Source organism: Symsagittifera roscoffensis, chromosome 1, assembly GCF_963678635.1.
Source record: "Symsagittifera roscoffensis chromosome 1, txSymRosc1.1, whole genome shotgun sequence".
Taxonomy (NCBI): Eukaryota; Metazoa; Xenacoelomorpha; order Acoela; family Convolutidae; genus Symsagittifera; species Symsagittifera roscoffensis.
In genome coordinates this window covers 30,330,172-30,354,390 of record NC_087062.1, presented here as the reverse complement: position 1 = coordinate 30,354,390, position 24,219 = coordinate 30,330,172, and the positions used below count along the sequence as shown (strand labels likewise).

The window sequence follows — 24,219 nt, the reverse complement described above, 5'->3', positions numbered from 1 at the left end:
AATTATTTTTTTTTGCAAATCAGTAATTGAATATCTAAAATGTAAATGTCACTTGAAAAGCCAATTTTCAATATAAGAAAACAGAGTGGACGTTTCTGGCAAAAGAGTTTTGTTACATCGCAGAAATTTGCTTGTTAGCCTGTGTGTTTGTTTGACTGTATTTTCAATGGTAAGAAATATAAATAATCGTGAGTATGTAATGCTTGATAGTTATATGATTCAATCGTGCCTCAAGCTGCAACGAAAACTCCTGTGCTTTGAGAAAAAAACTTCCGAGCATTTTGAATTTCACATCAGTGCAGAGCAAAAGTGGTAAGACACACGTAATATTCAGAGTCTCAGGCACGGATGTCCATTTAAATAAATAAATGAAAAGTTTTCGCTTGCAAAAAGCAGGTGTTATCAAATCCGATGAATCTTTTTCTTATATGAATTTTTAACCCAGTTTTTTGAAATTTAATGTTTATTGAATTTTTACAATATCAGACTTGGTTAAGTTTTTTTTGTTTTGTGTAAGGATAAAAGAACGAAGTGATTGTCATTCACAGGGGCGGATATAGTGAAATGGGGCTGCCTAGTTGATTTTCTACACAAGATCTGAATTGCATTTTTTGCTTTATTTCTTATGTTAATTCTCAGATCTTAAATTCGTTATTCCAGATCTTAGATATGAATTTCAAGCGTTTAGACCTGAAATAACCATGAAAAACCAAATTGTATGCATTTTGAGCAAACGACTGAATTTGCAATTTTTTGCAAAAGCTGTATCAGAATCATTCATGAAAAACAAACTTCAGAACTGAAATTAGATCGGAAATAATCCATTCATAAAGTATCCAAGCCTTATTTTAACATTTCACAACTCATTTCAGATCTGAAATATAGGAGGGTTTTCTGAAACAGATTATTTCAGATCTGAATTAGAACATTTGCTAGGTACCGAAGAATGACCGCATTAAAAAGGAGCATCGAGGTTTTCAAGTTTTTTATTTTTTGACGATATTTCGATATTCAGATCCATATTCAAGATGGTGTGTTTCAATCGTAAAATTTGAAGAAAGTTCATGAAGAGAACCGTCCGTTTACTTGCAGTAACATCCTCCTTACAATTTCACCGGTTTAAATGGTTAAGTTAAACCGGTTCAAACTTTTTAACCGTTTAAAATACCATATATTTGGTTAACCGCTCCATGCCTTACTAACATAGGAGTTTACTTTTGCAAGACAGTTCGACGAAAGAAAGTGACGGAAATCTTTTCTTTGGAATCAGTACTCTGAGAAACCTTTAGATCCACTCTTTCATTGTTCATTTTTTTCAGATGAACTGAATGAATATGAAAAGAGTTCATTTTGGGAAGAGATCACGTGCGTCGAACCTGTTCAATGCAGCACTCACCGAAGAAGAGAACAATACACCCCCGAGATACAACATGAAGATGAAGCCATCCTTTAATTTCACCGCATCCTCCATTCAGCCACGGCTTCAGACGCTTGCAGAGGGTCTTGATGATGAAAAGGTTTACTTTAAGATATTATTAGTGTATTTAAGAGACGTTTTTAAAGAAACTGGTACTTATTGAGTTTATTGAGAAATGGCTTGGTATAATTTCATTTTCGACTACCTTAGTTTTTAGTGCTTTGTTTATTAGGAAAATATTTCTACCGATGAACTGCCACATGAAGTTATCTACTCGAGTAATCATAATCAATATCCCAGAGTAGAATATGCAAAAGAATGCGATTTGAGTGGTTCAAACTGTCGCTTTTCTGATGAGGCGCTTTCCAGTAGTTTAGAAGAGAAACAATTTTTATCAGGTGAAAAAAGCTCGCCCACAACTAGATCATTAGAAAATAACTACAATTCAGTGAATTCGAAACGTTGCAGTTGCGAGGAGCAAAATGATCCTACGGCGTATCTGGAGGATGAAAACAGTTTCAGCAGACATAAAACAATTTCAGCAGACATAATAGATAAGTTGGGAGAAAATGAAAATGACAAAGAAATCTCAGATGACAGCGGTGAAATGTCTGCTGTTTTGTTTCTAGATACCCTTAGCGACATCAGTTCTACGTATTGCACACCAGAGAAGTGGGATAATTCGAAAAGCGTGTTTGTCGAAGTTATTCCCGATCAACCTAGTGCTAGTGAAGGTACTCGTTGTACAGCTAGTAGTTATTCTATGGTTTGCCCAGCTAATGTACACGATAAATCGCGCGAAAGGGATTCCACTGAAGGTACTTCTGGTCCTTATTTGAATTCATACCTGGATGGAAGTACTGATACTATGGGTTCGAAACATGTAGAAGTCGCGCAAAGTTCTCTGTTAAATGCAAAAGAGCAAGTAACTCAAAATATAGAACAGTTAATTCAAACTGAAACTGAGGTGTTAAAAAGAGAGGAAAAACCTGAAAACGAGAAAACACTAGTGAGAAATACCGAGGAACGCGCTTCATTTTTATCTGTTTCGCCAAACGCGCACTTGGGAGTTTTATCTACAGAATTTTCCAATGAAGATTTGTTAGACGGCGAGATGGCTGAGGTGAATAATCGCGAAAGTAATCATTATCGAGTAAATCCTGAAAATGCTAAATCTGAACAAATTTCAGAGGATAAGAAAAGCTCCGCTAAGAAAATTTTTGTTCCCCCATTCGCGGACATGAAATCGAGGATTTCTAAGAGGCGAACTACTATCATAAATTTGCGAAGAAATTTCCAATCAAATGTCGACTCAAAAAGCAGGCCTCATTTGAGCATGTGTAAATTAAGCAAACAGTCGCTCAGAATGGTTGCTAAATCCAGACAATCAGTCGTGATACACACGAGGTAACAGGGTTTGGAACATTTACATTGCAATTTAATGTCTGTAATTTGATGGTTGAAAAATTCATATTATTCTGAAACTCGGTAAATTCGATAATTGTACGATAACGGTGTCCAAATTAGTAGGTTTGACTAGTAGATGTCGTTTGAATGAAGTTAGGTTTTTGTTCCAACCACTCTCAAAGAGGGAAAGAACTAAAGCCTAGGATATTCTAAAAACGCTCATAGGGCATCGCGCGGGGTATCAAACTAAAACCCTTTCAGTCGTGACTGAGATTCCGAAAGAAAACTTCAAAAAAATCATTCGAAAACTTCAAAAAAAAAATCATAAACAGGGGCACAACAGCGGTTCGCCGTGATGAGCTGTACAGCTCTTGTGTTGGTCCTTTCCCCCGTGGATAAATGGTCTTAATTCTATGTCGAAAAGTTTTGCATCTAAATCTTGATTTTAGGCGGTAACTTTTAAACCAATGAAACACTAAGCCGAAAACGAGTGGAGCAGGTCAGTTAACCAAAAAAGAAATGACCTGATCCGCAAACCAAAAGTTATGCACGTATGCATTTAAAATCATGCATTTGGTAATACAAATGGTACATAACCCTCGCTAATTTTACGTGGTTCATTTTATTGATCTGATCTGGTAAAATACTGATACATTTAGTTACTGAACGCACTTAATATTTCAACGTCCTCATTTTTTGTATAGAAACCTAAGTCAGATAGATTTTGCTTACTTCTCGAAAGTTAATGTAGTTGTTCCAACCCCTAAAAGGACAGGTGTGTCAGAAATAGACGTCACAGTAGACAAAGTTAACTTGGAAATCGAAGCAAGTAAGATAGAAGCTACAAAATCTTGCAAAAGTTATCTCAAACTGTTGACTTTGGAGAATCGGGAAATCTTCGAAGACGCTAAAGGACTACTGGATTCATTTGAGCAAGTTGACAAAATAGGCGAGGGAGCATTTTCTGAAGTGTTTCGAGTGGCTCTACATAACAGTGTGGACGAATCTGAGAAGAGAGTGTTGAAAGTGATGCCTTTGAGCAGTGGGACTGAAAATGATCGGCTGAATGCAGACAACGAGTATGTCATTACAGATTTGTTGAGCAAACTATGTCCCAATTTCGTGCAGTTGTATGGCGCCTGGTATGTCACCGGTGCTTACCCAAGGATACTACTGGACGCCTGGGAGAGGTATCTCATCCTTTGCTCCTCATTTTTGACATCATATGTATTTTAAGTTTTTTTTGCGTAATCTAACACCCATGACCTTGATTCTTTCCTCAATCTAGGCTAGAGTACGATTTTTGAACTTATAACGGTAAAACTATCACTACACTTTTTAAGAACGTAGCAACTCAAGTTAGGAAAGGTCAGTTTTTGAAAAAGGCAATTTAATGATTTGGCCTAAATTGGAAGAATCGCATGATTTTTTCATTGAATTCAGGGGCGGATTTAGAATTTTCTCGAGGGGGGGGGGAGGGCGGATTTTCAAAAAAATTTTGAAAATTTTGTCGACCTTTTTTTAGGTCGACCAAATTGGCCAAAAAAGGCGTTTTTAGGCACTTTTTGGAAAACTTTGACCGAAAAATCGCGTTTTTTTCGACGCGCGTTCCCCCCTCAAAATTAGTATATATTGGCACTCGGCCAAAACTGGATTTCTTAAAAGTACCAAAGGGGGGACCCTTTGGGTCGGCAGGGGATCGAATCCCTGAGGGGAGTGGACGTCCGCCCCCCTCCCCCTAAATCCGCCCCTGATTGAATTGTTTTAATATGCGAATATCTATTGTAGCTGATTTTGTAGCATTTTGTTAACTTAGTTCTATAGCCTTTGAAAAAATCTGAGGGGGGGGGGCATGGTAGTTGTTTTTTTTAAACAAACCTGCCAAATCTAATAATTTATGTATTAAAAAGTTATGCACCTCGGAAAAGTCAATTTTTTGATATTTGACCCTTATTTGAAAATTTTCGAAAACTACCCTCTCAAATTGGAGATTTTTGACTCAATCGAAATAACAGGCTGTGGAAATTTCCCCTACATAAGTCAAGTTTTTGATTTTTGGACCGGTTTTTGGAAACTTTTTAACTTTTCTCGAAAACCAGCGTGCCAATTCTCAGGTTAATGATTCAATAGAAATACAGGCTTGGGGATGTATTCTCTGCTAAAGTTTGTACGAAAAAAGTAATAGCCCTTCGAAAAGTCAAATCTGAATATTTTGACCGGTTTTTGGAAACTGACTTTTTTTCAAAAACTACCCTACCAAATTTGAGATTAAGGGTTGAATCGAAAGATCAATATACGAGAATTTTACCGCAGAAGCGGCGACTCCTTACTTTAAGTAAGAAAATTATCTTTTTGGAAATTTTTCGCTCTTTTCAAAATCTACCATACTAACTTTTAGGTTAATGATTCCTTTGAAAGAACATCATGCACAGATCATCCCGGAATAAACTTTTATCTTCATTTTTGTGGGAACGACGGAAAATTCCAATTTTTTTTTTCTAGAGAACTACTCTGCCGATTTTCATATTGAGTTTAGTTGAAAGATGGTAGTAGGCATCTGCCTGAGCATCTAGAAATGATAGGTTAAAAGCTGTATATGTTAAAGGGTTAATAATCAATCATTAACTTGGCCACAACGTTGTTCAGGTTTAGCAGACTGTACCCTGATCTAGCCCTGAACTGTGACCCCAGCTGTCTGCCGGACGAGACAGAGTTCTGTGTGTTGTCTTTGGAGGATGCCGGCTTTCCTCTGGATCAGTTCGTGTTTACTAAATTCGATCAAGTTGTGTCCACGGTGCAGCAGATAGGTAACTAGTTGCGGCGCTTCCGTTATACTCCACCCCTAGCCTATCAAAAAACATGATATACCCAACTAGGACTGAATTTGGTATTTATTGGTTCTATCATTTTTTTGAAAAACTGAGCAGTAACGTGAAACGGCCGTAGTTGCCCATAATTACACATGCGCGCTGGCTAGCGTAGTGTTATATTACGAACATCTTTTATTAAGAGTAATGAGCGTAGTGAAGAATCTTATATAGGTCTTGCTGATTTTTTTTTCTTAAAAGTCTTAAAATATTGATGCACTTAGTTATAATGCAATTTTTGAGTTCCATATTTTCATAATTGATTTATAATCGCCCTTTATGTACCTTTTTAGAGCTGTTTTCTGTTTTCTCATTTGTGATTGCCTGATATTTTTCAGGTAAATATTTTTACCCAATAAAGCTCTTAGTGCTTTTTAAATGTCAATTAAATATCATTTCTTAGTTCTTTTTGAATGGCAATTAACAGAGTGAAGACACTAATTGAGGTCGTTTTTTAAGGAAAAAGTATTCAAATTTTGTTCACGTCCCAATTTGAGTTTCGCTGTTTGAGTATTTTTTGCACTTGCAAGCGAGTGTAATAGTACGAACCTTCTTTTTTTTCCAACCTAAGTCGCACATATTGGTGCCACTTTTGAGGCACCTTTACAGCTTTTTCATAGCATGTGCTTTGACATACGAATAGTAATAAATTAATACAGTTGATGCATTTTTAATTCATCAAATGACCCGGAATTTTTTTTCAAACAACTTAACAATGATAAAAACTTGATTTCAGAAATTTTTTAACTCAATATATCTCGCAATTTTTTGAAATGCATAATTTATACATAATGTGGCTTTATGCCTTGCTATTTTTTTCATATGAAGTTAGCATGGATGCCTTCAGTTTGGTATATCCCAAATTATTACTTGCAACATTGAGTCTATTTGTGCTTGGTGCCACTTTTGCTGAATCGCGTTGGCAATATATTAGCATATGTAGCTGCTTTATTCGTGACCAGTGTTTGTCGAATATTAAGCTTGCGTGACTGAGTGGATAGTGCGTGAGACTCAAAATCTCATGATTGCATTAGGTCGCAGATCGAATTGTAGACCTAGCCGAGCTTTTGCTACTTCGATGCTTATTTTTTCTTAATGCCTTTTCTAGAGCTGCTTTTTGGTCGTGTTCTCGCAAAGAATACTGCTTTTTGTTCGTGTTCTGTTTGTTTTACACTTGCGATAAGCAAGGGTATTGCAATCGGGTACTAGACGTTTTTCCCCGTAAATAACTTTGTCCACGAGATCTTACTTCTAGAGTATCACTTTTAGAGAATCTTTCATCTTCTGACATGCTCAATTTCTTGAAAATTCAAATAAAAGTACTATCACTTAGCTAGTAGTTAGTTCAAGCCCGATTCAAATTGTAATCATCTCTTCTCAATTTTTTTTCGAGTTCCTGGTTTTCGTCCTAGTTTCTGTCCGTTTATTTTTCGTTTTTTATACGCCAATTTGGTAGGGCATTTGTTGGTTTACTTTTTAAACCATGGGTTTTGTTCCAATTTAAAAAGTTTTAACTATAACTGAAACTTCACAATATTGTTGATTTACTATGTCTGATTTTGAGTTTTTTTTTCAAATTTTTAAAAAATATTCAAACAGTTTTAGTTCATGTTATATCGACCTAGTCAACTTATTTTGCTTAATTTCGAGGGCAAAGAATATCCTTTAGGAATGATGTGTTTCGGTTTGGATAGGTCGTAAAAAAATTAATGAAACTTAATTTAATGATATTTTTTATGACAACAATTTGTTTTCGGCTCAACAGGTTTCGACCCAAAGTTTGATTCCTTTTTGTCGCTTGATAAATGTTTTCATTTTAAAGGGCTGTTTATGAATTTCATCTGATAAAAATATGAATTTTTGTACTTGTAGTTTTCCAACTTTTGTCATTTTACGTTTTCAAGTATTTTTTCCAACATTTTTTCAGAACTTTTTTTGACTTTTTTCTCTTTTTTGATTGTATTTTTTGTCATTTACTTTTGTAGCGCAATGTGCTTTTTTTTGCATCGCAAGTGTTGCAAAGCTCCGCTTGGGCTCTGTGTTTCTAATTTCGTTTTCAAATCTTTTGCTTAAAGGATCGCAATAACGCTCTTCAATTACGAAAATTAGAATCGTGCGCGAAAACCTGAATGACTTTAAGGTTCGAAAATAGATTTTAATGTTTTGATTTCCCAGCGGAAGAAAAAAGTAACCTTATGAACCAGTGTTCTCTGATTGGGGTAGCCTTTTTACACTTGCGGTCAGCTTTGTATTATTACGAACCTTATTTTTTTCTAACATAACTTCGCCTCAGTGTGAAAAAATACATAACGCAAAAGATTGTTGAAACTGAAAGAGTTGTATTTGTTGATGTATTTTTTCTTCAAAGCTTGAAACTTGTTGAAACAAAGACTCAATTTTTCGGTTTTCTTGAGTGCATTTGAACTTTTCCAACTTTCTATGTTGCTTTGTTGCAATAAAACCTGCCGCGGAGTCGAACGCATCACTTTGAGGCGTAAACAGTGAAGCGTAAAAACTTGGAAAGACATCATTAAGCTCAAAATGAGATTTGCTCATTCATGAGCTTAAACTTAGATTTGTTCTTCAGATTTGATTTGAAAAAATACAAGATTTGAAATGGTAGAAGGTAAACGATGGATCAAATATCTGAGCTCAATTAGTGTGTTATATTATTAGGTGTGTTGATGCGAACTTCTCCGGTACATCGGAGTAACGGATCTCTTAAACTACCCCCCTCACCCCTTTCCCGCTACTAGGTACAAAATACGCATCTGTTTAAGCCTCAATATGTTTTTTAAAGGGGTGGTTATAATTTACTTACAAGGCATATAGAGGGGGGATGCTGAATATTTAGTGATTCAGAGTAGCAATAACCTGGTGATTGCGTTGCAGCATGCAGTATAGCAATGGCTGAGCAAAAACTGCAGTTCGAGCACAGGGATCTACATATGAGCAATGTGTTGGTGAGTCCCACAAGAGTCAAGAGATTCAGTTACTCTCTGAGCAATGAAACCGGTAACAGAAACAAAACTACTACCGTGGACGTGAACACCCGTGGGGTCAAGGCCACAATAATAGACTACACTCTATCAAGACTACTAGTAGACAATCAGGTAAACGTTTACACTATCGTATCTAAGCACCAGTCCAATCAAAATCTGTTTTTATCATCATGCGAAATTAAATTATCGAGGCTTAAAAAATCATTAGTTTGTGTTATCTAATTCAGTCCTAATTTGTCGAAACTTGGGAAATCAGGACCATTTGAGATTTTTTTTCAGAATCCAACCCCTTATGTTTTTTTACGGTAAAATTATATTTGGTCGCAGTGGCTAGTTCGTTGTTCAACATTTTTGAGAAGTTTATTTTTCATTTCGAATGTTTCAAACCTGCTTTAATTACTTTATTTGATAATCAAAAACTCCTTTGGAAGCTTTTTTTTTTTAAAAAAAAGTGTTCATTTAACAGTCCATGTACGTATTGAAGACTCTTAAATAGGTCGTGATATATTTTTTAAGGCAGTCTTAAAATTTGCTGACGCTCAAATTTGATTTTTCGCGGTTTGACTTTTTTAAAATTCAGTTAGTTTTTTTGTTAAAAGGAAGACAAACTCCACTATCTAACAGCAAAAGTGTAAAAGTCACAAATAACGTGATTGGCTTCTAGTTTCAGTAGTGGATTGTAATTTTCAGTTTTTCCAGCGGAATAATTACTTTACATATTGATCCAGATTTTTCATATTGATTTAATTTTATTACACTTGCAATCAGTGTAGTGTATTTTTTGCGAACCTTCTTTTTTTCTACCCTGACTAATGTGTTCCTTTATTTGGAAATTTCACTGTAGCATTGGAAATTGTATAGCATCTGTTCTCTGCTTTATTTGTGGCTAGTGTTTGGTACCTATTAAGCGTCCATGGGTTAGTGCAGGGGCAGATCTAGGATTTTCTCGAGGGGGGAGGTGAATTTTCAAAAAACAAATTCGAAAATTTTGTCGACCTTTTTTCAGTGCATATATTTTTTTAGTTTGAAATTAGAACGCTAAAGTCATTGACTTGCGGTCATTTACTCTTTTCCAACTGTCTGTTCGCTATGTTTACACTTGCGTAGCGAGTGTTTTAGTACGAACCTTGTTTTTCTTCCAACATAAGTGGCAAAGATTAGTGCCACTTTTGGGACACCTTTACAGCTTTTTCATAGCATGAGCTTCGAAATTCGAATAGTACTAAGTTAACACAAATTTTATTACTCATTATATCTCGCAATTTTTTGAAATGCATAATTTATACATAAATTTCTTACATGCAAGATTAGTGTGGATGCCTTCAGTTTATTCCAAATTATTACTGGCAAAATTGAGTCTATTTGCATTTGATGCCACTAGGGGATAGTGCGTAAGAATCAAAATCTCTTGATTGCTGTAGATCGCATATTCGAATTGTACTCGTAGCCGAGGTTTTGCTGATTCGATGCTTTTTTCTACTTTTTCTTATTTCACCTGATAGACTGCTTTTTAGTCGTGTTCTTACAAGTGTCTGCGAAGCACAGCTTCGCCTCTGTGTTTATTAATATAAAATGCAACCCCTTTTTCTGAATACAAAACAAACTAGTGTCTAACAGACGAAAAAATTTGCATCACAGAATTGTAAATATAGCTTCTCATTTGAAATTCCAGCTGAAGTTCAATGATCTTTCTGGCGAAGAGAATGCGGACTTGTTCGTGGACCAAATAGTCCCATCACCAGAAGGCACTTCTTCGTCTACCTGTGATTACAATGAGGAGGAGAAGGGGACAATAGACAAAGAGAGTGAAGGACAGTTCAAAGTGTACAAGTTCATGCGCACCTTGGTAAGACATACTTAGTATCAAAATGCAAATCAAAACAATGATAGCCGGTTGCTGAACAAGTTGCACAATGTTCTGACCAGGATCCTAAAAAAATACTTCTTGTAAGTTTTTTTTAAAGTAGTGTGGGTCGTGTTTTGGGCGCGGTATGATAAATAGGGGTCTAAAGAAAGCCTAGGACTTGGACTTATTGTGCAATCACAGTGTAGCAGGCAAATTGGGCAACAGATTTTTCAACTAGAAAACCCATTTAAAAAATAATAATGATTCGATTTTTTTTGCCAAAATTTTTACAGATCTTACTAATAAACCTGCTCGCTCGCTTAACTTGCTCGAAATTGAACTGAAACTCTTTTTAAAAAACCAGTTTTTCTCGACACTGGGTTAACTTGGCGAAATTTTTATGTAGTTCGAATCAGGGCTGAAAGGGTTTTCATATGATATATCACTCCACCCATTCCGATGGTTCTTTATGGTAACTGCCTTTGTTTGAAAAACACAATACGTTTGCTGACTCTATTTATTCGCTCAAAAGTAGACCTAAAAGCAAAAATTTTAAACTGATTTTTCTCGACAATAAGAAAACTGTTTGAATTTTTTAAATGTCGTTTCAATCACGACTGAAAGTGCTTTTATATGATATATCACTCGACTCATCACGATGATTTTTTGTGGTACTCGAAAAGAGAAACAATAAACACACCTGAATGCAAAATTTCACCGCATTTTGAATGGGCAGAACAATGACGCATAATCCGATCAGCATTGATATTGATGGGATTTTGTTCCTAGCCGAACCCAAATTCTCCTGTAGGGCTGACGTTAACATAAACCGATCAGCATTGATATAGATGAGCTAGTTTTTAACCGAACCCAAATTTTCCTGCTGATGTTTGGTCTATTTTTATAAGTAATGAAGACAAAGAGTAACAGGGTAAAGTCTTGAATGTTCTGATGGCCTTTTGTTGAGAACGAACTGTGTAGAATGGTCACTTTATTCTTTTCTATATTTACACAAGCAAAGCTATTAAGTACAGCCAATGCTAAGGATATTAAGAAAGACTTTTATTGTACAAATAGTACTTTAGCTTCAAGGTATCATGGATCTGTAGCGTAGAGGTAGGGAAGGAGACCCGAACAAACTAAGAGGTTTGGAACCTGGCCAGGGTCGGATGTTTGTAGTGATCTTTTTCGTATGTTATTTAAAATGCGTCCGCATTATAAATATTAGTTTTTGAATTTCACTGAAACTGCTAATGCGTCATAATTGGCTTGCGTCACTTAGCAATTATGTAGACTCATAATTGGCGTGCTTCACTTAAGAAATTGTGTAGACTCAAATCAAAGTTGTACTCATTCAGTTTTTTCCAGTAACGCTATCGGTCATTTTTTTTGCTTGTGTATGCGAAGTGGAACTTCGCGTATGTGTAGAATGTTACTGTTTCGCGAATTTGAATGTTTTGAAATAATTTGTTGCACGTAATAGGTATTTCAGTTTATTATAATTTCCCTTTTTGAGTTCATCTAAATCCAGTTAGTTTCCGGTTTTTCATATGAACAGCTTGGTTCGACTTTTTGCATTTGGCAGGTCACAGATCTGCGGCTTTGTATAGTTGGTCTGCATTAGTTGTTTTTGTCGTCTCTTGAGTCCGTTGGTGATTTCAAGTCTGTTAGTGATTTCAAATTAGTTGCAAATTGTTCTGCCTGTCGTGTGTTCTGCCGCTCGTGTTGCAGATTGAAGATCAATTGGCTGGTCTGCCAAGAGTCCGTTACTGGTGCTGCTGATATCTGATGTCGGTTGTTGGTTGATTCAAGGGAAATAGTTGCTGTCGCCTGATGTGCAGAAAATATTTTGTCTTCTTTGTTGTCTGTCTCGTTTGGTTCTGCCATTATCAGCTGTCTTGTCCATCCGGCGAAAGCGATGAGATTAGGTTGCTCGATGTTTGGACAGTGATTTGTTGCGTCCATTGAAGTTGCTGCTGGTGTTGCTGAGGGAAAATGTTCGGAAAGTTCCAACCATGTTCCTGGCGAAGGTCGAGAATTCTATGTACGAATCCTTGCGATGATTTGATGGCTAGTTGAACTTCTGGAGTCGGCTAACAAAATCTTTGATGATGATGTACTGTCGTCCATATCGTCGTCGTAGTTCTGGAAGAGTGGCGTTGAACAATTGGCTGCTGCAAAATCCACAGATGGCTTGGTTGGCTTTCCCAGTGTCTGGAGATTAGTAATCTTTTCGGCGTCTGAGATTGGATGGTTGTGAATTGCTGTTTTTGAACAAACCAAACCACATAGTCGCACGTGTTGCTGCGGTAGCTTGATGTTCACTGGCGATGTTATAACTGGGGATTGTCTCTGCTGTCGAATGAGTGCTGCTGGTTGGCAAAATCAGCTGTGTTGGGGACTTGATGGAAATTGTAATTAGTATTCTGCTGTTGTGGACTTGTCTCAGCTGTGTTTTCTGGTAGCATCTGTCTGAAGTCATCCATGTCGTCGTCGTGCTCATCTTGTATTTTAGTGAAGCGGTTGATGAGATCCTCTGCTGTCGCGTGTTCGTTCAGGTGGTCTTTAAGTAGGTAGTGGCATCGTTCAAATTGCTGAGTAATTTCTTCTTCTGTCTCTGAGTCAGTTATGTTGTAATTCAATTTGATGTCAGTGGTGGCTTTTCGTACTAGTTGGGCGACGAGCAGATTTCTCTAGGGGTGAGTGGTTTTGTTGGGCATGGCTAGCTCGATCGTCGCAGTTGTCGTATCCAGTGGTAGCTGTGACCTGTCCCTGTTAGATCTTGTCTAATTTAGCTAGACAATAGAATCGTTCAACAGGAATCGGGCTGCTGTGTTTTGTTCCCTTTAGTTCCAAAAATTGTGCTGCTTTTTGTGATATCTAGCTATTCGTACTTTTATACTGCCGAGACAAGCGTACACGTTGATGAATCTGTGGTGATGCTGGAGGGTCTTTGGTACTAAATAGAGGAGTGAGTTGGTACTAACAAGCGTCGGCTTTTGACTGGCTAGTAGTTCGACCGATTTGATTTCAGACTGGTGTTGAACTGCGCGTGCTGTGTTAGTAGACCTTCGTGCAATGTTGAATGATCAAGTTATTTGCATTTGCTGCATGTGTGTTTTGTTGTGCAGTCTTTCTGTTGATGTTCTAATCCGATGCAATCGTAACAGAGTTTTTTTGTTAATAACGAGTTTCTTTTTTTTTCAAAAGACGAATCCTGGTACATATGTTTGGTAATAATTTTGTCTGTCGAAGGGGCATAGGGCCCCGGTATCGGCATTCCAGGTGCCGGAGGTGTGTTACACGCTCTGAGCTTCAGAAGAAGCGTTCATACATACTAATGCATTTATGAGTCCTCGTAGGTATATGTTCATTCTTAGAGTTCACTTCAGTTAAGTAGTAACAGGTAAGCAATTTCGCTCTAAAATTTTGAAAAAAGAAATGGTGCGGAAAACGTGAACAGTTTCTCGATTCAAAAAATGGAATTCAATTTTTAGATATCCCAGCGGAACTTCACCTAACACTCCAGTTTTCTGAAATTGAATTATTTTTTTTTGTTAAAGTGTTAATGATTTTTTGTTCTAGAAATTCAAACAGCCTTATTGTCATATATTTTTTTAGTTCGTGAATTTCGATTTTTTCAAGAAGTAAATCAGTTTTTTTTCTGTTTCATTGTGTTCAAGATTTTTTCCAAATTTTTGTTTGCAATGTTTCTTAAGCGCTGGCTGGATTGGAAGTGAGCAGATTTTTAGCGCCATGGGTTTCGTTCCGTGACCAGTCATTTCCGCCCCAGACACTTTCACCCCAAAAGCAGTCATGTTCGGAACTGACTTGACATTTAATACAATCGTTTGGACCATCGAAAGGTGTTCAAGTTGACATTTTGGCTACGTTTTCTGGTCGACTCAATTGTGAGTTTTAAAAGGCAAAAATTTTGCGAGTTCAATCAACAAAGTTTTTTTTATTAGACTGTCAAAAGAAGAAAATCTGAATGCATTTTTTTTATTCATAATCGTTGCGATAAGCAAGGGTGTGGCAACCGGTTACAAGACTTTTTTTTATCCCGTAAATAACTTTGTTCACAGGATTAATGAATTTAATGGTAATCTCTAAATGTGTACTGCCACAATTTACTAGACATATTTTGAACAGGTACAGGGGCGGATTTAGGGGGGGGCGGACGCATCTCCCTCAGGGATTCGACCCCCTGCCGACCCAAAGGTTCCCCCCTTTGGTACTTTTTAAGAAATCCATTTTTGGTCGACCGACCCTAAAATTTTTGTTAAGGCGCCTTAGGCGGCAATATATACTAATTTTGAGGAGGAGCGCGCGCCAAAATAAAGCAATTTTTTCGTCAAAATTTTTCAAAAATGGCCCAAAAGCGTCTTTTTACTGCTTTAGGAGAGCTCGGAAAATCAATTTGGTCGACCTAAAAAAAACGATCGTCAAAATTTTCGTTTGAAAATCCGCCCCCTCGGAAAAATCCTAGATCCGTCCCTGAACAGGTATACTTTTCAAATGCCCCGTTTCCTGTTTAAGAGTAATGGACGTAGTGAGTACTCGTATATAAGTCTTGCTGATTTTTTGTGTTTTTTTTTTCAATTTTGTTCACGCTTAAGTTTGATTTTTCGCGGTTTGACTCGTGATTTATTTTTAAGTTCAGTGCATTTCTATAGTTAAAAGGAAGGCAAACTCCACTATCGAACGGCAAATTGGTAAGGTCACGAAAAACGTGGTCGACATCTAATTGCGAAAATGGAAATTATTTATCAGATTTCGCAGCGAAATTAAAGTTTTACCCATTGATTCAGTTTCTTAAATAAATTATTCTACAAATTCTTAAGATCTTTAAGGACATCTGTTTTTTGTTCGAATTTCAAAAATTGAAGATTTTTGAAAAAAACAACTCGGTTTTTTTAGCTTTCTTGAGTTGCTTTCTTTTTAGCTTTCTTTTTTTTAGCTGTCAGTTGGCTATGTTGTGAAATCTTCCACCAACACTCTATTTCAAGTACAAAGTGATACATATCTCATCTAATGACAAGATGTTTGCAACATTTAAGTTGCCTCAATTTCATTTGGATTTACATAAATTGTTGCGCATGCTTAAATAGAAACCTGCCGTTCTGAAAGCTCTACTTCATTTTCATGTTCACTTTCTACTTCTTTTTCAAGTTTTTGAGCCTTTTTTGATTGTTTTTCAAGTGCAGCTTAGCCTCTGTTTAAATTAATCTAACCTTGATGTTCATGTAAATTTATTCTGCATCGATGCTTAGGTGAACAATGACTGGGGACAGCATGTGCCAGAGACTAATGTGTTCTGGATGCACCACATAGTGGACAGACTACTCTATGGGAGGGATAGGAAAGCGCATTTGTCCCAATGTGACCCCGTAAAGAGGGAGCGCCTGAAGAAAGTCTATTCCAAAATGAGTTCAGACCAGTTCAAATCATGTGTCGACCTTGTGCAAAAATCGGATCTGCTTAAAATTTAAATTGAACTTTTTTGTGTTGGAATTGTAATTTGAAATTTTTGTTCACGTTCTTTGTTCTTCTTTGAACAAGTAGCACACATGAAATTTGATCCATTTGTTTTCTGTTAGGGTAACTGCTTGTCTTTTTGTGCTAGTTCTGTTTCTTGTTTGCGCGTTTTTGAGAAAAGGTTGTGGATAATACTTTTTAAAGTGTCCATGAAGGAAGTTACTGGGAGACCACGGTATCAGTGCTGTCAGTGCCATATCAGTGCCAGCAAATGAATATCAGTGCCAGTTTTTTTATAGCACTTCTCTACTGAATCATTCAAAATCAAAAATCGAAGCAGTATGAGCAGCTCTGAGAAAAAGAAATTAGTTGGGTCAAAAAAGTTGGTTCAAAGCCAAATTGGACCAATGAGATCGGCCAATGAAAAAAAGTTGTCTGACAAAGCCGAAAAAGGCTATTTTTTCAAAAAATGTCAGTTCCTAGCATTTAATTTCATCAGTGCGAGTAGCAGTGTCGTCAGTTCCTGCAATTTCGCAGGCCCTGTGACCACCTTGAGTTAGTTTTTTCAGTTTGATTTTTGTTTGTTTTTAGTCAAAAGTCTTCAATTGGTTTCATGCTTATTTTTTGATTTCGGCTGTTGAATTTTGATGCATGATACCGAAATTCATTTTCCTTAAGGAGCTCTTTAGGAGCTCTTTCCTATTGGGCTCTCCGATTCTGTAAGATTCAAAAGTGGATTTGGTTGTAAGAACTTACAGTGTAAGAAAAATTGCATTTTGATCTCTAAAGAATATTGACTATCGTTAATTTTTATCGAAACTGAAACAGTATTTATACGATGTTGTTTGTTCTGAATAGTTCAATCATTTTAGAAAATTATTGGTTTCTTTTTTTTTGCAGTTCTACGTGTGAATTTGTGTGGTGCTTTTTGTTAGGTTATACGTTTTTAGTGAGAAAAGTTTTTTGGAGAATTGAAGTAAACCAGACCGTCCAAGAGGTTTAGAAAAACTTTAATTTAAAATTTTTGATATATTTTTGTCCTTCTTTCGAACTTGCTTACATGTTAGTTCTTTTGAAGGATTTAGTGGAGTAGTCATAAAACTAAAATGAAATGACAATCGTGACTTTTTTCAGATTATGAGAACCAGAACACGAACGAAATTCAAACTAGAGGAAAGTCCGCCTACAGAAGAAATTGACAACAAAGAGAACATGCCAGTACGTGCGACAGTAAAAAGAGAAACACAGAAGAAATCAGGGAGCAGCAGTAAAGTAAAAAAGAGCACCGTAACAGACGCCAAGGCGAAAAAAGCTGCGAGGGCGGAGACTGGAAACCAGATTGTAATTGATTCGCTAGAATCGGAAACGGACAGGAAGTCAGTGCGATTTTCAGAAGCAGACGAAAAAGTTTCAGGTGATTAAACCAGGGTCAAATTAGATAGACCAGTAAAAAAGCGGTGCGTCGCCATAAGTTTTTAATTCCGGGCTGAGCTACCATAATTAAGGTCCCAGATTTAAAATCAGATTAGACTTCAAAAATGCAATTGTAATTATTGCTCTAATTGGAGGTATGAAATATCCTCATACCTTCAATAGCTCCCACGACTGATGACATTTTAGACGTGTGTTTTCTCAATTTAATAGTTGTGTTATCAAAAATGAGCACAATCAGCGGAAAAGTAGAAATGATGACAGAAACGCTCAAAGAAAAAAAAACGCTTTCAAAAATAAGATTTTATGCAATAATTCACGCAATTGATCAGGAATAAAACCTGGTAGATTGAACTTGTTTGGGCTAAAATTTTGACCTTGCTGGTATTGTTTGTCTGGGCTATGATGGTTTAGCTATGCAAAAGTTATTTTTTTTTAAATCTGATAAATTGAATCAAAGGTTTATTGATGACTTTGCCAGAATGGTTTTGTCTGGGCTATGGTTTGCCTGGCTTATGTCAGTTTCTACACTTCAAAAGGCTGTCTTAATGCTAAAAAAATTGTGAAGACATTTAAAACAAACTTACTGCTGCTTGTTATCGAGTGAATTGAAAAAAGCGATTGAGCCAAACATGAGGTAGTTTCGAAAGATTTTTTCACGTATGCATCCACGAGCAGTTTTTCGTATATTTAAAATGAGACTTCAATTTTCCTAAAATACCACCTTAAAGTGATCTGCTGTAGTCCGACCATAAATTCCTGAATAGCTTTACTAGTACTAACTTCGGACATTTTTCCAAAAGTTGGACGAAGCTCCTATGTCTACGTGTTACGAGCTTGCCAACAGAAGGTAGCACTCTATGAAAATTAGAGCCGGTTATCGCCATAAGGCAAGCGAGCCCACCGGCGACCCTAAACCTAGAGGGCTAAATTGGAATTGGCTAATTGAACTATATCTTGTGTTTGAAATTATTATGTCATATTGTTATGTAATTATTGCATAATTTCGGATGTTTGACATATCGGATGTTTGCCTTAGACACATCGCCGCTAGCTGTTTTGCTGCTTAAGTAATAATTCTGTTTGCATAGTTGATTATTCTCTAATTGCCCCTGTTAATTGTTCCGGAAATATAACATCACCTCAGAAGACAATTAAAATAAATTTCCCACATTTTCGTCAAATTGACATTTCGGCATAATGGCACAGCTTAAACGTGCAAACCTTTTATTTGAACCTTTTTATATATGTCATGCAAATAGGTCATTGAAAGCGCCTGAGTATGGCGAGATAGTGAAGCCTTGCAGTTAAATATAGAATGTGTTTCAGGAACTTATCGAAACGGTAGATTAAATGACACTTCGAGTAGTAGAATCTCAGCTACAAGCATAGAGGAAAGCGCCTTCAAAATTCTGCTGAAACAGAGCTCAAATTCTTCGACCCCTTTGAGAAAACTAAGTCCCAGAAGCCTTAATGACACCGAAGATGACATTACAGACGGCCTTTCGATTGAATTACAAGGTGAACAAGCGGTAAAAGTTGAGTCAAAAAACATAAACAGCGTTGATTTGCAGCAGAAAGGAGATATAGAAACGGACGAAAATTATGGAAAACGGAAGCTACGAGACCGGAAACGTATGAGCGAAATAGGAAATATTAAAAAGAGTGAAAACAACGAAGAGAGTAAACAAGTCAAAAAGAAATCTAAAGCTTCTCAGAAAAACAAAATTCAAAACAAGGGCGAGGAAAAACCGGAAGAAACAAGTTCAAAAGATAGAAGTCACAATTTATCCAAGAGTTTCCTGAGTTTTGAAGCCAAATCGGCTGGAAATGAGGAAGTGTTGAGACAACTTGAACTTGAAAGGAAACTTTTAGAAGATTTCAATGACATAGACAGCTTCGAGTTGTGTATTGAATGATTTAGTTATCAATGTGAAAATTAAAAACCAATGTGAGCTCTGATTTTAATTTTATTTGTCTGGAGTTCTTGAAGCTGAACTATTCTGGCCAAAATGCGTGCTTTACAAAAACTCGGAGCTCAATATGGTTGCAACATTTATTAAAAAAGTATATTGTGTTTGCTAAGTTTTTGGTATAATAGTGTTTTGAGTTGTTTTTTGTAGTTTTGTCTGGATGATGTGAAAATTTAATTACAATTGTTTGACTATTTACACTCTTTTTTATTAGCAGGATCAAGTGAAACTGCACTTTGGCTCCTTTTTTCTCTTCAAGCATTGTGTGGGCGTAATATAGTGGTAGACAATGATGCCACATACTGGTTTGTCCAAGTGTAGCAAGTTTGAAGCTTGTGTTCAATAGTAAATATAGTATAATATTTGATTCCGCTCAGGATTGAAATATACCGAATACGAGTATTATTTTAGCGTTTTTTAATAGCAAAGCCTGTTATTGTCATTTTAGAGCTGAATTGGCTCAGTGGCTGAAAGGCAAGCTGTTGATCAAGTCGGGTTCTTGAATCGAGTACATGTAGAATTCTTTTCTTTGGTAAGTAGTAGGTCTATAGTGTTTTAAAAGATTGCAAATCAAAAACCTTCATCTAGTATGTTTCGACTCAGTGACAGTTTTGTTTCGATTTATTGTAAATTTCGTGTCACAATCGTTAGTTGGGTAAAAAACTTAGTTAGGCGGAAGCCCTCATAAGTGAAGGACCGAATGGGAGAAAATAAAAATCAGCCAATCAGATTTCAGTATTCCAAAATTTGGAAATAAATTGAGAAAATCTCAAAGAAAGTCAACATTTCCAGGGAATTAATATTAATATTGGCCAAATATAAAAACGGCAAAAAATTCAAAACTTTCAAATTGTCACTGACCGCCGGCAAATTGGAACAAATTTTCTATTTCAAGGGTTTTTTTTTTTAGAAAAGAAGCAAAATATTGCTTCGTTCATTTTTTATAGTTGAATAGCAATTGATTCCTGTTAATAATTAACTTTCGATTGTTTTTGTTTTCGGTTCTGCGCCCTTGATTTTTTTGCCCATGAGAATAGCCCCCATTAGGATATATCAAAGAAAGAAAGAAAGAAAAAAAAAGAATTTCTTTCTTCAATTGTATAAATATGAAAGATATGCAAACAATATCTATATTAGACTTGATTATATTTTTATCCATCAAAAATTATACAACAGAAGTGGATGGACAAAGGGCAAATTCAATGCCCACTGAGAGTCTACCCAGTGCTTACTTAACAATTTACTTAACTTACTTAATAATGTAATGATTAACAAAATGTATTGTAATTATATAACTTATGGATTACTTCAGAAAAAAAATTTAAAAACGTTTGTGACTCACAACAGTGTATAAAGCATGAGAGCGATGCCTCACTTCACTCGAAATCAGAGAAACAGAAGTTAATGAAAGAAAATTTTAAAAAAATTCGAGTTTTTGAGAAACTCCTAAAAATCTAAAAATTGTCAGTATCTCAAGTACTAGCAACATTTGAGCTGTCATAAGTCTGATTTCGTCGTGTGTTACAAGCCCTGACAATTATTAATTCAATTTTTTTTTAAGCTGAAAATTTTTTAACTTTTAATAAATCGAAAGAAAGGAAATGTCGCGGAATTTTTTGGTTAATCGCATCTTTGTTCACGAAATTTTTACGCAACATAACGGGATAATGATCGGAAAAGCACTCATTGTTGAGAACTTCGAAAATTGGATTTTTCACCTTCATAGAATCCGGTGATTCGATAGCTTCTCCATCGCTTTTCCAGATATTTAATATCGTCCCCTCTCTAGTGCAGGTGGATGAAATGCGGTCATCTGATCTCATGATGTTGATGAATTTATTTTTTGGCCTGCTGAGGTCTTCAAAAGTTTGTAGATGTTTTAAATTTTCTCGATCAGCTAGGGTTTTATTTTTCCTCAGGATTTCAATTTTTGCTAGACGTCTCGCAAATCGAACAATAATTGGTTTATCTCCTGGCGATATTGACGGTAAGCAATCGAAATGTCTTGTTTGCTGATGGTGGCTGATAGTTCATTTGCAACAGACATAACTTTCTCAATGGTAGTTTCCATGCTTTCAAATTTGTTGGTGCTTGAACTTGTTTCAGTCATTCCAATGATTTTAAGGTTGTCTCTTCGATTGTAAGACTTTAAGAGCTCCGCTTTTCCGATGTGAACTTCAGATTAGCCTTGGCTTCTGAGAACTCTAGGTGGTTTTTCACAGCTTAGTGATCTCTTCTTTGAACCCCACTAGTGACTCTTCGATTATTTTTTTTCAAGATCTTTCAGTTGCGTGCTTAGCTGATCGATTATTCCAGGGGTAGTGTTTTGCCGGGGTCGACCAATAGTTTCCCTGATTTTTGCAGGCATTGTTTCAATGATAGGTGAGCTTTCTTCACACGGGCTTAGCACTGCGCATAATCTTTTGTTATCTGGCCTTGAAATCGGAGTTTGATCATGGAATCGCAGATTTGGCAACCCTTCAGAATTCTTCTCTAGTATTGTGGTGTTCAATTTTTCATTAGTCATCTTCAATCTCTGAAACTCTTTAATAAGTTTATCACATCAGTTAGGCTATAACATCAAATACTTTGTTTTATGAACAGAATCAAAAATATATTTGGAATGTCTTGTGGCCTGGATATAAGCTCATGTTTCTATTTCTTTAGCACTTAATGAAGGGTTGAACAAAAAAAGGCGTCTGATGAACATCAAATTTAATTTAAGAGTCAAGAGCCGAAACCTATAGTTATAATTTTTTCTATTGAGCTGATATTCTGTTTTAACTTCTAGAAAATTTTGTTTTCGGCAGTTTTTCTCAGATGAACTCAACAGCAATATAGTTAACTTGCGTATGAACGGGCCTTTGAATCGAGATGTTTCAATTCTTATTAAAATTGGCTGTAGCCGAAAATAATTTGAATAGTTATGCTCTCGGGAATTCTTTGAGTTTGCTTTCGATTTAGGTCGGATATGAAAATAAGATGAGTATAATGGTCATATAAATGGTCTCGTGTTTGCTCAATTGTTGTTTGAATGAAAAGATTATTGAATAATGGTCTAGAAGTCTGAATCTTTGACCAGTCATTGAATTTACGCAATGATAGCTACGACGGACGCCTCATTTTCAAGCTTTCTATTTGGACTTTCAAATCACGTCACATTTGAAACACTGAAGGTGAATTGTTATATTTGTTTAAAGTTATTCGATTTAGCTGACTAAGAACTTAAATTGAGAACTTTTACTATCTCCAATTTACAAATTGCCTACTTTAGTGATGAAGAAACGCTGGCTTTGCGTCGTTTGTGCTCCCATCATTCTTTTTCTTCTGCTAAACGCACTTCTCGCCATTATGCCCCTGGTCGTGGAACCAGAAGTGTTTGCGACAAGTTGTCAATTAGCCGAAATGTACAATTTCGATTGCACAGAACATTCTGTCACTACTAAAGATGGATACATACTCACTGTTCATCGCGTCAACAAACAGAGTTCGAAGTTGAAAAAACCTCCAGAAACGTCGGCAAATATGAGCGAAAAATCGAATGGTCGATTAGCCGAAAACAAAATAGCTTTACTAATGCACTGCCTGGAATGTGATTCGTCAGTTTTCTTAACGAATACTGCCAAAAAGTCGTTAGGATTCATGCTCGCTAGCTCCGATATCGACGTCTGGTTAGGAAATGTGCGTGGAACTTACTATTCCAAGAAACACAGGAAACTTTCAATTGAAGATGAAAAGTATTGGGATTTCACGTGGCAAGAAATGGCTTGGTACGACTTGCCAGCGATTGTAGATTACATAAAATCAGCTACAAACCAACAAAAGATTTACTATATTGGCCAATCTCAGGGAACCCTCATAGGTCTAACTCAGTTTGCTCAGGACCCAGATTTGGAAGCATCTATCAAACGTTCTTATATGTTATCGCCTTTCGTAACATTACAAAACATAAGAAGCCCAGTGAAATATTTTCTTGGCCTTTTGTATACTTATGGAAAGTTTATTGGTGACCGACATTTTTTTCCTTTTTCCCACACTACCGCAAGTAAGCTGGCAGCTTTATTTTGTCCCAAAAATGTGCAAGGGTTTTGTCTTATGGTTTACAGACATTTCAGCGGGTTCAGCAGTCCTGACAATTTAAACCCATCTCGTATATCAGTTTATTTCGCCCACGCAGTTTCAGGAACTAGCCTGAAGAATGTGCGGCATTACGCTCAGTTGCATGTGCAGAAAACCGCTGCCTATTTTGACCACTTAGACTCAGACGTGAACTTGAGAGCGTACGGAGTGGAGAAACCTCCTATTGTTGATGTGAGTAATGTCGATATTCCCGTTGCGCTTTTCGCAGGCGATACTGATTGGCTAGTTTCAGAGGTGGACGTTCAATACTTGAAAGACAGACTGCCTAATGTGTTTTATTTTAAAAACTGCACCGATTTTGCACATTTAGATTTCATTTGGGGAACGCATGCGGATGACTGTGCGTATAGAACTATTGTGTCTGATATTTTGAACTCTTAGGTAAATCTTTTTATGCACCTGATCTTTTTATACCTGAATAAAATTTTGATGTGCCTTTTTTGCTGGTAACCAGCAGTAGGTTCAGGAATATCCCAAGGTGGGCAGCTACATTTTCCGGGAAAAAAAACGTTTTAAAAGTTTTGATCTTTTAATTAGAGTCATGGACGTACTAGTGTGCCGAAAGAAGGGGTGGGGCGACATCAGTTCATTTTTTTCTTCAAAGGAAGGCAAATTCTGCTATCGAACAGCAAAATCGTAAAGGTCATGAAAAACGTGA

At 36.4% G+C, this 24,219-nt stretch overlaps 3 protein-coding genes across 3 annotated transcripts; all 3 read left to right on the top strand.

Annotated features, from left to right (window-relative positions):
• The first annotated feature begins 1,323 nt into the window (after nt 1-1,323).
• On the top strand, nt 1,324-16,081 carry LOC134842521 (uncharacterized). The gene is made up of 7 exons (XM_063858907.1): nt 1,324-1,517; nt 1,650-2,824; nt 3,595-4,014; nt 5,471-5,631; nt 8,584-8,804; nt 10,366-10,539; nt 15,813-16,081. The coding sequence occupies exons 1-7, from the start codon at nt 1,329-1,331 to the stop codon at nt 16,029-16,031; spliced, it is 2,559 nt and encodes an 852-aa protein (XP_063714977.1). The 5' UTR covers nt 1,324-1,328; the 3' UTR covers nt 16,032-16,081.
• A 1,049-nt stretch (nt 16,082-17,130) lies between these two features.
• On the top strand, nt 17,131-19,615 carry LOC134842511 (uncharacterized). Its single transcript, XM_063858895.1, has 2 exons — nt 17,131-17,431; nt 18,778-19,615. The coding sequence occupies exons 1-2, from the start codon at nt 17,155-17,157 to the stop codon at nt 19,365-19,367; spliced, it is 867 nt and encodes a 288-aa protein (XP_063714965.1). The 5' UTR covers nt 17,131-17,154; the 3' UTR covers nt 19,368-19,615.
• Nucleotides 19,616-22,388: 2,773 nt separating this feature from the next.
• On the top strand, nt 22,389-23,991 carry LOC134856329 (lysosomal acid lipase/cholesteryl ester hydrolase-like). The gene has a single exon (XM_063872692.1). It carries the CDS (start codon nt 22,698-22,700, stop codon nt 23,940-23,942), a length of 1,245 nt encoding a protein of 414 aa, XP_063728762.1. The 5' UTR covers nt 22,389-22,697; the 3' UTR covers nt 23,943-23,991.
• The last annotated feature ends 228 nt before the right edge of the window (nt 23,992-24,219 follow it).